The sequence below is a fragment of the Neomonachus schauinslandi genome, chromosome 5, assembly GCF_002201575.2.
Source record: "Neomonachus schauinslandi chromosome 5, ASM220157v2, whole genome shotgun sequence".
In the NCBI taxonomy this organism is placed as follows: domain Eukaryota; kingdom Metazoa; phylum Chordata; class Mammalia; order Carnivora; family Phocidae; genus Neomonachus; species Neomonachus schauinslandi.
Genome location: NC_058407.1, coordinates 66,656,078 through 66,670,248, shown reverse-complemented (window position 1 = coordinate 66,670,248; position 14,171 = coordinate 66,656,078). Strand labels below are relative to the sequence as shown.

Here is a 14,171-nt window from a genome sequence, read left to right as displayed (position 1 = left end):
ACTTTTTTTTTTCTCTTTGTTCTTCAGTTTGGGAAGTTTCTATTCATACGTGTTTAAACTCACTGATTCTTTTCTTGGCTGTATCCAGTCTATTGATGATCCCATCCAAAGGCATTCTTTTTTTTTTTTAAGATTTTAATTTTTAAGTAATCTACACCCAACACGGGGCTCAAACCCACAACCATGATATCAAGTGGCATGCTCCACTCACTGAGCCAGCCACTTCTCAAGGGCATTTTTTATTTCTGTTACAGTATTTTTGATTTCTAGCATTTCTTTTTGATTCTTAGCATCTCCATTTCTCTTACTTTACCCATATCTTCTTCCGTGTTACCACTTTTTCCATTAGAGTCTTAGCGTATTAATCATAACTATATTAAGTCTGCATTATGATAATTCCAAAATCTCTGCCATATCTGAGCCTGGTTCTCATGCGTGCTTTGTTTCTTTAAACTGCGTTTTGGGTTTATTGTTGGGTTTTGGTGTTTGGTTTCTGGTTGGTTTTGGGGTTTTGTTTTTTTTTTTCTCTACATTTGCCATGCTTTGTAAGTTTTTGTTGAAAGCGGGATATGTTGTACTGGTTAATAGGAACTGAGGTAAAGAGACCTTTAGTGTTAAGTTTTATGTTTACCTACTTAGGAATTGTGCTGTATTTAATGTTTGCTGTAGCTATAGGTGTCAGAGGCTTCAGTTTCTTCTAGTGTCCTTTTTTCCCACTCCCCTGTTGTCTTTGGATTTGCTAGAAGCTCATTTTTTTTAAGATTTGTTTATTTATTTTAGTGCCTATGGGGTGAGGGGAAGAGGAAGAGAATCTCAAGCAGGCTCCCTGATGAGCGCAGAGCCCCATTCAGGGCTTGATCTCAAGACCCATGAGATCATGACCCCAGCCAAAACCAAGAGTTGGATGTTCAACCAGCTGAACCACGCATGCTCCGGAGCCAAAGCTCATTTTTAAATAGAGTCTGTATCTTACAGCTCTCTCAGTCGTAATCCACTCTTACTATACTGGAGCCTTGTTGATGTGGTGATAAGGTATTGCAGATGGGAAGCATTCTGTAATCTCATGATTAAATCTAACTTTTTTTAGTGGGCTTGAGTCTAAGGGCTGTGACTTTAAGACGAGTTTCTTTTATTTTCTTTATTTTTCTCCCCTGATGTGAACCAGGGAATCTGAGGGCTCGGAGTTACCTAATTGCTCCTTCCCTTAGGCCAGATAAGGCTTTGTTAAAAATAATTTTCCTTGAGGGCAGGCCCTTAGTAAGGAGAAAAGAACACTGGGCATATTTAAAATTGATTGCTTTCTCTCTCCCTCTGCTGGAAAGCCCTAGGGAATTTTTCCTCCAGTCTTTACTGTAGAACCCTGGTAAAATTCCTGGAGGTAAAACTCAAAAAAGTGTGGGCTCTCTACAGAGACTGCAGCCGCACCCCCCACCTCCCTACCCCCCAGCCCCTGCCAGAGTTTTTATCTTTCAGGGTAATCCATACTAGACCTCCATCAATGCATCAGTTTGTGCTTAAGTATTCCTAACAGTTATTGATTCTGGAAGTTATTTGTGATTCTCTATATTCGACTGTCTCCAGTTTTCAGGGAGGCAGTTTGCCTTGTGACCTCAGTTCTCTGATGGATTTAAGAATTGTTAATTTTCAGTTCAGCTTTTTTCTTGTTCTGAGGATGGGAGTGACAACTTATAAACTCTTTATATGTCTGAACAAAAACTTGGAAGGTCCTTGTCCTTTATTCTTGTTTTTATATCATCAGCATGATGTGGACTGTTAGTTTATAACAGAAATATATAAGTAATGTGTGATTATATTTTGTGTTTGATCCTTAAGAAATGGGACCCCCCCAAATTCTCTATAATTAAAAAAAATCCATGAACTGCTCTTTTAATTCTGTGTAATTAGAGGAAAGGACTCAATGCCTCTGGTAAACCAAGAATTTACATTCATTGTTTTTAGTACTGTTTCTTGGCCACCGTGTTCTTTGAATAAGCAATGTTGGGATAAAGGGGACGTTTGAGAGAGGACTCCAACTTACCTTTAACCATAGGATCTCTGCTTTTTACTTTATGTATAAGGACTCTAAGTCACATTTTGTTTGAAAAGATGCTTCTGCAGCTATAAAAGACATTTGAAAGCCACTTTTAGAATACATTGTTTCTCATCGATATCTAGCTAATAGCTATTATAGAAAAGATGAAAATTATTTTCCTTTGGGAGAATATAATCTATATTGTGTTTATATTTAGAGTTGTATCATTAAAGAGTCAAACAGAATTTAGAGGATCTCAGTAAACATTTCCAGTGTGGAAGCTGTTCTCTCTAGAAACTTAGGGACTTTTATTTGCACTAATAAAATTGATATATTCCCTGACCACCTAGGAATCTCCTCAAGTGATGTTGAGGCTCAAACTCCTGGGTTCCTACTGCAGTTCCTTTGCAGGTGTAGAGTTGTAGTTCCTCCTAAAGATTCTAACACAAGGTTTCGTTATTCCTACTCTATAATCCTTAAAGATACTTTTGCATCAAGATGAGATTTGAATAATCACTGGTCTCATGGGAAATAACAGAGAACAACAAGAAACATCAACCTCACTATAGGTGACCAATGAATGAAAACTAGAATTTGTATTCTCTGTAAAGGTGCTTTTACTTCTTCCAGAAGTATCATCCAGAATCCATGGTAAATCTTTAATTTCTTCTAGTAGTGGAAATTTCAGAAATAATGTAGTCAGGTTAAGGATTTTTAAAGGAATTTTTCTTAAATTTTCATTTAAGAAAAAAATTAAAATATTTAACAAAAACTGATGGCAGTTTTATACATTTATTTTAAGGTAAAGAAGTTTCTAAAGATTAGTTGAGTGTGATATATAAAACTGCCATCTTGATATCAAATATTACCCTATATCAAATATTATAGGGTAAGATATTCAGAGTAGAAACTAAAATTCATGATATATCAGTGACTGCTTAATTCTAGTTAAATTGCCAGTTTAGGTTGAAATTAATTCAGTAGTTAGATTATTTGACAACCTGGAATTCATTTTATAGCATCTTTTGTCTAAATTTTGGGGTCGTAAGACCAGAAGATATCTTCAGAGGGTTGATGCTTTGCACCCTGGAGTTTTTTCATATTAGTACAATGTCTGGCACGTAAAGGGCTTTTAATTAATATTTGTTGAGGGCGCCTGGGTGGCTCAGTTGGTTAAGCGACTGCCTTCGGCTCAGGTCATGATCCTGGAGTCCCTGGATCGAGTCCCGCATCGGGCTTCCTGCTCGGCAGGGAGTCTGCTTCGTCCTCTGACCCTATCCCCTCTCAGGTGTTCTCTCTCATTCTCTCTCTCTCAAATAAATAAATAAAATCTTTAAAAAAAAAAAAATTAATATTTGTTGAGTGAGTTAAATTAATGAAGATTGGCTTGATTCTATAGTCAGCAGTTCTTTGCTGACCTAGCCTGTTGGCATCTTATCTTTTCAATTGTGAACAGCCCATCACCTTGCTGTTTCTACATTTATAAAAGATTTTATGTAAAAGCTATAGAATCAATGGGTATTTTGTTAATATTATTATACTTGAAGTTTGAACTAATAAGCCTTTATAAATCTGAGATTAACATTATGTAATACTTTTTGGTAGCATCAGCTTAAGGTATATTCCTTGGGCTTTAACTAATAATGCATAAAAATATATTATTAGGAAAAGCCCTAATTCCTTCCACAGCTGATGGGAGAACTTTTTACTTCATTCTTCCAAACACCAGATACCAAAGAGTTTTTAAAGATGGCACCCAGAACCAAAAGGTTATATACCATGAGACAAATTTGCCAAATCATGTTGAAGTCCTTTTTAGAGTTATTTAAAATATTTGGGAATAGAATTTACTAAGGTGAAAATCTAGCCTGCAGTTTACTAATAAACTTTATTTATTCCTTAGAAATTGTGCACAGAATAAGAAAATTATGTACCAATGCTAACTTCTTAAACCTACTATGCTTTCAGAATTTGCCAGCATTAAAAATAAGGAAAAATTTATAGCATCATAGATACTGTGTATAAAAGTATACTTCAGTTTTTACCTAGGCATAAACTTACGCATATTATCTAAGTAAACAATCATTTGTTATAGTAAAGTAGGAAAAAAGGTCTTTAGACATACCTGGTTTCAAACCCCAACTCTTGACACCACATAGTTGTATGCTCTGGAAAGTTACTTGTTTGAAAGCTTGTCTTCCTTAGCAGTAAAGTGGGGATAGTTTTACCTTTAACAAAGAGCCATCATAGAAATCAAATAAGATGATGTTTGTAAATATACCAAATACAGAGTAAGTAATGAGCAAACAGAAGTTCAGGTAGGGAGGTAAACTTTATGCTGTGAGTAGCTTTGTCAGGAACAGTGTGAAGTGATATACTGCCATATCTTTCAAGGAGTCCGGGTGAGTATCCAGTCTCAAATTCACTAAATTTAGTCTCACTAAAAACAGACAAATACACACATCATCATTCATTTTTATTTTACCTCAAAGCTTATTTTAGTTAATTAAGTATAACATATTTATTGAAATGCCTAAATTGTGCATATGTACTTCTCTACTGCTTTCAGATGCAACTAAAATTTTGGTGGAGGGTACAGATTTTGAAAACATATTTATTTAAGCAAGGTCCCTGAGAATATATTTCCTACTTTGCTGTGTAAAATATGTGACTGCTTCACAGACCAGTAGGTTAGTAGGAGCTGGGGCTAGAGGATCAAAAGCAAAAACAGAAGTCCTTTCCTCTAGTAACTATTAATTACTACTACTAATATTATTTATATTATAATATTATCAATATTATTATTAGAAGGAAAGGAAATAGAGCCAAACACATTTGGTTTTGTCTATCTTCCCTCCGAACTCCCTTCCTATGTTTGAGATATTTCCCATAATTTGAGTCTTACTAGAAGGCAGGACATATCTCTCTCTACAAAAGCCAAAACAAAAGAAAAAGGCCAAATACTTGCTTACTCCCCAATTACCTTCGGCAGCTGAGCCAGTCAATCAGTTGCTCTTGCTTGTGGCTTTGAATCTGGACTGACGATGGCAGGCAGGGCTGTAGCAGCCACAGTATATCGTTTTGGAAGGGCACCCGTACTGGTTGGGGCTGTCCAGTTTGCACTTGTAATTTTTAGTCCTGTGTAAAGGCAATAAATTAATTTCTTTTAATAATGAAGTTACTGTCTTTTTGTTTTGTTTTTCCATTTTGGACTTGTACAATTAGATATGTAATAAAATTGGGTAAGTCTGCCAGATCAGTGTTGGCTTGGGCTTTTCCCCCCAGATTTTATCAGCTTGTTACTAAATCTCATTTGAATATAAAATAATGCATACCTCTGGGATTTCTTCGGCCAGAGAATGTTATTTGTGTAAAGCAATTAAATGTCAAGGGTTGAAGTAAAAGTTAATTGTTCTAAATTAACAATATAACTGTTTTAAAAGCTGTTTTTGCAGGTTTTTGATATATAGTACTATCATTTAGGTGCATTTATTAACATTTAAATGCACATCTTATTTTTAAACTAGCATTTTCCTGTTAAAAAATACATATCCCATGTGTTTTAAGTCAAATTAAATGTTTTTGCAGCAGGAGGGCTATTAAGAGGGACATGGAATCCTTTTTGGTCATTAAAGAATAACAGGCTGCCAAGAACTTAAACAACTAAGAAAACTTTAAATGAAACTATCTGAACTAAAGTGCCATTTTCAACCCTTTTATTTATGTTTTAAAAACAAAGGAAACAATCATAGCTTTATAGCCGCAGATGTTTGTTTCTAAACTGTTCTTTTAAATATGGTGAATTATTAAAATATCATAATATGTATTATTAATATATATATATAACCTGCATAGATTGCAGGCTTTTACATAATAAAATCTTTAAGGTAGTAGGAAAAGTGCTTTATTTACTTCATTTATTTATGTGTTTATGATGCCAAAGAAATTGATTGACCATAGGAAAAGTGATAGTAATAATCATTGTATAATTAACACCAATAAAGTAATGCTTATTGGCTTTATTTTCAAGGGGAAAGTGTTGTAGCCTTAAGCAGATGCTTAGGGTAACTAGAATCCACAAACTTGCACCTAGTAACCTTATGCAAATAATTTGTTCAGTTGAAACCAACAGCTGAAAGAAAAAAGAATTTGGTGAAGGGGATTTAAATAAAGGAATAAAAGCTAATCCTGAGCTTTAGCTGCAACTACTTATGTAAAGAGCAGGGGACTAGCCATTATAAATTGTATTGATGATATAATTGAAAATAATATGTTCCTTTGAAAGATGGCCAATGATGGAGAAAAAATTGTCAGATACAGTTACTGTAATAAATGTATTAAATATTGGTTAAATTTATCATTGCTTTGCCAGATATTGTAAATCTAGTTCCTATCTTTTGTGACAGTAATGAGATCAAAGGAAAAGTGTTGTTTCTGTTGTTTTTAGTTGGAGTAGCATGTATGTTGCTATACTTAAGTATAGGCTTCAGTAGAAAGGAAAAGATAGAAGATGCAAAGGAGGAGGTAATTTACGAAGGTATGTAACAGATTCCAGAATATAAGTGAAAGAATTCACCCTGGAAAAAGTGAATACTCCATTTAAGGTATTTGGAAACTATTTTCTACTCTTATATGATCATTACAACCAGCTCCATTCATAGTTATACTAGACCTTGTACTATCACCAGTCAATGAATGGTTTGTATGACTTGAGTAGTTAGACAAATAGTAAACAGACTCAGAGGGGAAAGGTAGTAGGTAAGAGGGAAATAATAGACTCTGTGCTGGGCTGGTAAAGTGATGAACACTTAAAAATCCCTGTGATCGGGGCGCTGGGTTGGCTCAGTCGTTAAGCGTCTGCCTTCGGCTCAGGTCATGATCCCAGAGTCCCTGGAGTTCTGGGATTGAGCCCCATAGCAGGCTCCCTGCTCAGCGGAAAGCCTGCTTCTCCCTCTCCCGCTCCCCCTGCTTGTGTTTCTTCTCTCATTTCTCTCTCTCGTATAAATAAATAAAATCTTTAAAAAAAAAAAAAAGTATATTCTAAAAAAAATCCCTGTGATCTTAAAACTGTGCATATATACAGTTTCATATATTTAGTAATTTGATTTATTTTTTTTATTGTTTTTTTTTAAAGATTTTATTTATTTATTTGAGAGAGAGAATGAGATAGAGAGAGAGAGAGAGCATGAGAGGGGGGAGGGTCAGAGGGAGAAGCAGACCCCCTGCTGAGCAGGGAGCCCGATGCGGGACTCGATCCCGGGACTCCAGGATCATGACCTGAGCTGAAGGCAGTCGCTTAACCAACTGAGCCACCCAGGCGCCCTTTAGTAATTTGGTTTAAAGAAGCACTAATTTCATCCCTTTTTCTTGTGACTGGTAAATTCATCAATTTTGTGTGTTGTAAATAAACTTGATTCATTTAACATACTGTGGAATATTTTAGAATTCAGGTATCATTTTGACTAGTGACTAGTAGTAGTACATTTGGATTTTGGTGTGTGCGTGTGCAAACAGCTTTACCTTTCAATTAATAATTTATAATATTTAGGTAAGATATTAAAAACACAATAAGAAATGCCCCCTTGTGACAGTTATTAGAGCTCCAGTCATATTTATGTCATACTAATGAAATAGCATTATTTGTACTGAAAATTAAGAGATTCCAGAACTAAAAATGTACTTAACTAATTTTAATTACACAATAAGCTCTTCTTTTTCTTACATCCCCATGACTTATTTTATAACTAGAAGTTTATATCTTTTGTCCCCTTTACTCCTTTGTCCACCCACCATCCCCCACCTGACAACCACCAGTCTCTTCTCTTTATCTATGAGCTTAGTTTGTTTTTTTGTAGATTTCATGTATAAGTGAGATTATATGGTATTTGTCTTTCTCTGACTTATTTCACTTGGCATAATACCCTCTAGGTCCATCCATGATGTTGCAAATGGCAAGATTTTATTCTTTTTTATGGCTGAGTAATATTCCATTGAACACAACTTTTTTATCCATTCATCTATCAGTGGACATTAGGTTGCTTCCATGTCTTGGCTTTTGTAAATAAGGCTGCAGTTAATATAGGGGGTATATATCTTTTCTAATTAGTGCTTTCATTTTCTTCAGATAAATAACCCAAAGGTATAATTACTGGATCATATGGTAGTTCTATTTTTAATTTCCTGAGGAACTTCCATACTGTTCTTCTCCACAGTGGCTATACCAGTTTGCATTCCCACCAACAGTGCATGAATGTTCTCTTTTCTCTGCATCTTCACCAACACTTGTCAGTTTCTTGTCTTTTTTTTTTTTTAATATACAAGCCATTCTGACAGGTGTGAGATGATATCTTATTGTGGTTTTGATTTGCATTTCCCTGATGATGAGTGGTGTTGAGCATCTTTTCATGTATCTGTTGCCCATCTGTATGTCTTCTTTGGAAAAAATATTCAGATTCTCTGCCCTTTTTAAATTGGGTTGCTTATTTTTTGCTATTGAGTTGCATGAGTTCTTCATGTATTTCAGATATTGATCCCATATTAGATACATGATTTGCAAATACTTTCTCCCATTCAAGAGGTTGCTTTTTCCTTTTGTTGTGCGGAAGCTTTTAGTTTGATATAGTCTCACTTGTTTATTTTTGCTTTTTGTTGCCTTTGCTTTCAAATCAAATTTTAAAAAATCATTGCTAAGATTGAAAGCGAAGAGCTTACCACCTGTTTTCTCCTGGGAGTTTTATAGTTTCAGGTCCTGCATTCAAGTCTTTCCTCTATTTTGAGTTAATTTTTGTGTATGGTGTAAGATAGTTGTTCAGTTTCATTCTTTTGCATGTGTCTGTCCAGTTTCCCCAAAACTATTTATTGAAGAGACTGTCCTTTCCCTTTTCCCCATCATATATTCCTGGCTCCTCTGTTATAAATTAATCATATATGTGTGGGTTTATGTCTGGGCTCTATACTGTTCCACTGATGTATGTATCTGTCTTTATGCCAATACCGTACAGTTTTAATTACTGGAGCTTTGTAATATAATTTGAAATCAGGCAGCATGATGCCTCCAGGTTTGTTGTTCTTAAGATTCTTTGGCTATTCTGAATCTTCTGCGTTTCCATATAAACTTTAAGATTGTTCTTTCTCTGCAAAAAATGCCATTAGAATTTTGATAGGGTGTGTATTGAATCTGTAGATTGCTTTGGGAAGTTTGGACATTGTAACAGTATGAATTTTTCCAAGCCATGACAGCTTCACAATAAATCTTTTGTATGTATTTGTATAAGTGAATATGAATGGTATAATGATTTCTGACATTGTCTTTTATAATTCAGTATTCAGTTACTCTTGATTAAAATTTATTTTAAAATTTCTATCATATATACTGCACATCAACAACTGGCTTAAATATAGACATACTTTTATGACATCCATAAAAACTCAAGTCCTAAGAGAGCTCTGCCGTAAACTTTAAGGATATTGATTATGCAAATATTTGAGTTGCTAATTAATAATTGAAACCTTTTGCTGTCTGGAATCCAGTATTCTCTTTCATTGCCATATATTCTAATTAAGAAGGGAAAATAGTATCTGACTTTCTTTAGGTTGTGTCCTTGGCCACGTACCCACTCAGACATTTTATACATTGTTAAGCCCCCAGGTATGTGAATGAGTAGGGTATGATGTTAGAGAAAGGGCTGTGGCTTCTTAAACATGGACAAATAATGTGAATTCAACTAAAAAGCCAGACTTAACCAAAATTTGTAACATTTAGATTGTTGGATCTAATATGCTAGAATTTATTATATGTAATATGAGGTCTAGTAAATGTTTAAGCAGCTTCTAAAAGTATAAGAGAATATGGTATTTGTTTGTAAAATAGTTTTCTATTGTGTTTTAAAATGACGTATTACTTTCAAGAGATTCTTAGCTGACTTTCACTGAAGGTAGGGAATTGAGAATGAAACATAATAAACTTAGAAGAAATTACCAAAAGTTTTCAGTATAGTTGAATGATTTGATTTAGAAATATAAACAAATTTTTAAAATAATTTCAAAATATTCCTTGAAATAAAATGAATGTGAGATTTGCCTACACTGTTATGCGTAGTATTTTTGTATATTGATCTGGGGCTTTTGTATTAGGAGAGCAAGTGTTCTGATTTAAAGAATATATGCAAATCTGCCAGAAAATTTCTACTACTTTTATTTTTTGTAGATGGTTTCAGACACCCTCACAGGTTTTCTACCATGCAGCAACTGAACACGGAGGCAAAGATGTATATCCAGGGCAGTGTCTTTGGGAAGGTTGTGAGCCTTTTCAGCGACAGAGGTTTTCTTTTATTACCCACTTACAGGTATACACTTCCTTCATACTATTTGGTCAGTAACTCACCTGGTTGCATTAAAGATCTTGATGCATATTCTTTTACTTCCTCTTTCTCAAAAAGGATAAGCACTGTTCAAAAGATGCCCTGCTTGCAGGATTAAAACAAGATGAACCAGGACAAGCAGGAAGTCAAAAATCTTCTACCAAGTAAGGACCATGAGTTTACTTCCCGTTGCACATACAAAAAGAAAAGTCAGGAAACTAGGCAAAACATAGTACCAGTGAAAGACAGCGTAACATATTGGGAGACCGAGACCTAGATTCCAGTTGAGCTCTACCATTAACCACCTGTGTGACCCTGTTCAAACTGCTTAAATTCTCCAAGGCATAACTTTTCATTCTGGCTAGAACACATAGTCTGTTAGAACTTTGTAGCTGTAATGTTTTGATTCTAATTTGTAGACAAGTCATTAGAAGTAATGACAGATGATATTTGAGAAATGCTTTGTAAACTGGAAATGTGTATATGGTTCTTTGTTCTTTGAGAAAGTAATTGAGTATGTATTTGATAATGGCAAAGAGATTTCTTCCTACAGCTACTCCTCTGAGGACAGGCCACGGTGTCATGTGAGAATTGTATACATATTACATTTACTGTATCGTTATTCATTTACCTGTTATTTCATGAGCCACATACTTGTAAGGCATGTAGTCAAGTTCTAGTTGGGTGTAGATTCCTGTAAGAGCCTTATTAGATTTGCACAGTTTTTATCTCCTATTCTGTTTCTAACTGAGACCTTTAGTTGTAGATTCTGTAACCTAAATAATATGCTTAACTCTCAAAATGTGAAGAGATATTAAAAAAAAAATGTGAAGAGATATTAATTTGTCACCATTATTGAGATAGAGTTGTGTACTTGGCATTGTGCCAGAGATACAGAAGTCTAAGAACAAGATCTAGTCTATAACTTCACAGAACTGAAATTCTAGAAGAAGAACTAGAAGTATGGGAACACAAGCTGCTTACACACTTCATTCATACCATTACTATTTAATGAGCATCTACTATGTGCTAGGCACTAAAGTATGGTATGAGGTATTTGTGACCAAGGTACGTTTTGCTGTTCAGTGTCTAGAGATCAAATGAGAGATATAAGTAATTCTTACTATCTAGTGTGATCACTACTAAAATGAGGACATGCTCAAGACACTGTGAGGGCCCATGCCAACCAATGTAGGAGACCAGGGAAGGCTTTCTGATAGAAAGTGCATCCAAACTGAGACTCTAAGAATGAGGAGTGATTAGCCGAGAGTCTCATTAGCCATAGTCATGAGTTTGGATTGTACCCTAAAGGCAGGGAAAGTCATTTTCCTGCCAAATGTATTTTTCTATAATTTTCACTGTACTTAATTTGTATATATTATGTAGTGTATAAGAATATGTTGGACTGTATTTGGTTTTGCTTAAATTTGGAGGAAAAGATATTTGGGATCTCAATTGCAATCAAATAAAAAATCTTTGTCACTTATACCTAACATCCAATAACACTTGTATCTGTATATAGATAATCGTATCTGTAGACGTATATCTAGATATGGATGTGAAGTGGTTTACAATTTTAAGATTGCTTTACATTCAGAATTAGTGTACTTATATTTAAAAGTGCCAGAAATTGCCACGCGTTACAGACGCGAAACCTGGAGCACAGAGGGGCAAGTGGAAATTTTCGAAGTCACACAGGTAGTTAGAGTGTCAGAAATAGACTGCATTTCCTCATGTGCGAGTCATGGCTCTTCCCACCATTGCCTCATGAGAATGCAATGGATATTGATGCAGTTTTTCTCCTTGACCAAGGAAATCTAGCATAGTTTGAATCTTTTATATAAAATCTGTCTCTGCACTCCCTCCATTCTGTATCTTTCATAAAGGACAGTAGAAATACACTGAAAGGATTGATTGATATTGTCAAATAATGATGAAAAATAAGATGATGTAACAAAGTAATAGTTTGAAATACAGTGGTTAGCATAATTTCTTGTTACTATCATGTTAGGTTATCTTTTCCTGGATGACCTATCCCTGTATCAACACATTCTTAGGTAATACTATTTTACTCTCAGATATTGTTTAGCAAAACTAACTTGCAACTGAAATTGTAGACTATTTTCTTCTTTGGTAAAATCTTCACATTACATTCAAAGATGTGAACTCCACAGCTTTGATACCATGTTGTATTGATTTTGATTGCATGTTTACTGGCACAGTAACTTTAAAGATGGAGTACACTAGAACAGCTGTTGTTTGCTTTAAAATTGTTAGATTGGAAAATAAAAGACTTGAAACTTCACCCTGATACTAAGAGCCCCTTTGGCTGGGCTGACACAAAGTAAACATTAATGCTGGGTCATGGGAGCTTTTATTTATTGCAAAGTAACCACCCTAGGGGCTGGCAGGTTGGTCATCCTTGTCAGTCTTTCTGTAGCATCATGTTAACAATCTCTCTCACTCTCTCCTCAATTTAGGCAGCCTGCTGTAGGGGGCACAAGCTCAACTCCTAGAGCACAGAAGGCCATTGTGAATCATCCCAGTGCTGCCCTGATGGCTCTTAGGAGAGGATCAAGAAACCTTGTCTTTCGAGATTTTACAGTAAGCAAGCCTTGAAAGCCTTATCTGTAAAGGTGTGAGCACTGTATGATTTAGATCTTTATTCTTTTCTTTTCCTTTCTTTTTAAGGATGAAAAAGAGGGACCAATAACTAAACACATCCGACTAACAGCTGCCTTAATATTAAAAAATATTGGTAAATATTCAGAATGTGGTCGCAGGTGAGTAATCTATTTTCCATAGCCAGAGTGAATTTAGATTATCTTACTTTTACATGTAAATCAATAAGATTAGATATCTGTGTTTTTATTCACTGTTTTTTCTCATCAATTTTGTGAATATATCCAAAAGCTTATGCCAAGGTCAGGCCATCATAATCTCTTAAAAGCCAAAAAAGTAGAAGTTAAAACAACCAAAAGGTGATCTTTTAATTTGTTTTATTAGGTTAATTTTCTTGCTGACCATAGAATTTAGAGCAAAAAGTAGATTTACTAAAGAGAAACCTTAGAAGTTTCTGGGGGACGGGAGGAGGAATGAATTGGAAAATGAATGTGTGTCATTTGAATCGTGTGGAATTAGGATGGAATTTAGTTTGGTGATTGGCATTTTCATGAAGCCATCAAAGTCATAGATATTGCTAAGATTCACTATAATGCTCTCAAGTTTAAAACTGACTTTCTGGGCTCCAGGGTGGCTCAGTTGGTTAAGTGTCCAACTCTTGATCTCAGCTCAGGTCTTGATCTCAGAGTCAGGGGTTCAGGCCCCACGTTGGGCTCCAAAACAACCAAACATACTTTTTAATGGATTTAATCAAGCAAGAGAAACTCAGGATTTTATACATCTGTAGAAAGTAGAAACTATAACTCTAATCCTGAGAGAGCAAATGTGGAAAGTCCTGTTGATGCCTTTTGAACTTTGTCTCCCTTGGAGCTTGTCTCTAATTTTCTAGTATTCCTTCTACATCTTCAACTGACTCATTTTAGGCTCTTTTGTCGAGAAGTTGTCCTTGGAGACATCCTGCCTTCTGGCTAGTGACTTTCTCTCTGTGTTTCGCTCCTCGGACATATTAATAGTCCCGTCTCCTAGATGTATCCTCCATCTACCTTACTTCTCCTCCCCCACTCCCAGTTGTACCTTGCCTTATTAGTTCTTTTACGTTTCTTGCAGTAACTTTCCAGCTGAATTTTCCCACCATGAAAACGGTGGACCAACCAAAG

At 35.2% G+C, this 14,171-nt stretch overlaps 1 protein-coding gene across 1 annotated transcript in view; it reads left to right on the top strand.

Annotated features, from left to right (window-relative positions):
- Positions 1–14,171, top strand: part of ARID2 (AT-rich interaction domain 2) — a 165,581-nt gene that overhangs the window by 139,421 nt on the left and 11,989 nt on the right. Inside the window, exons 17-20 of the mRNA XM_021704874.2 lie at positions 10,239–10,377; positions 10,471–10,556; positions 12,873–12,996; positions 13,084–13,175. Coding sequence (XP_021560549.1) covers positions 10,239–10,377; positions 10,471–10,556; positions 12,873–12,996; positions 13,084–13,175 — 441 coding nt within the window. The remainder of the gene's footprint in view (positions 1–10,238; positions 10,378–10,470; positions 10,557–12,872; positions 12,997–13,083; positions 13,176–14,171) is intronic.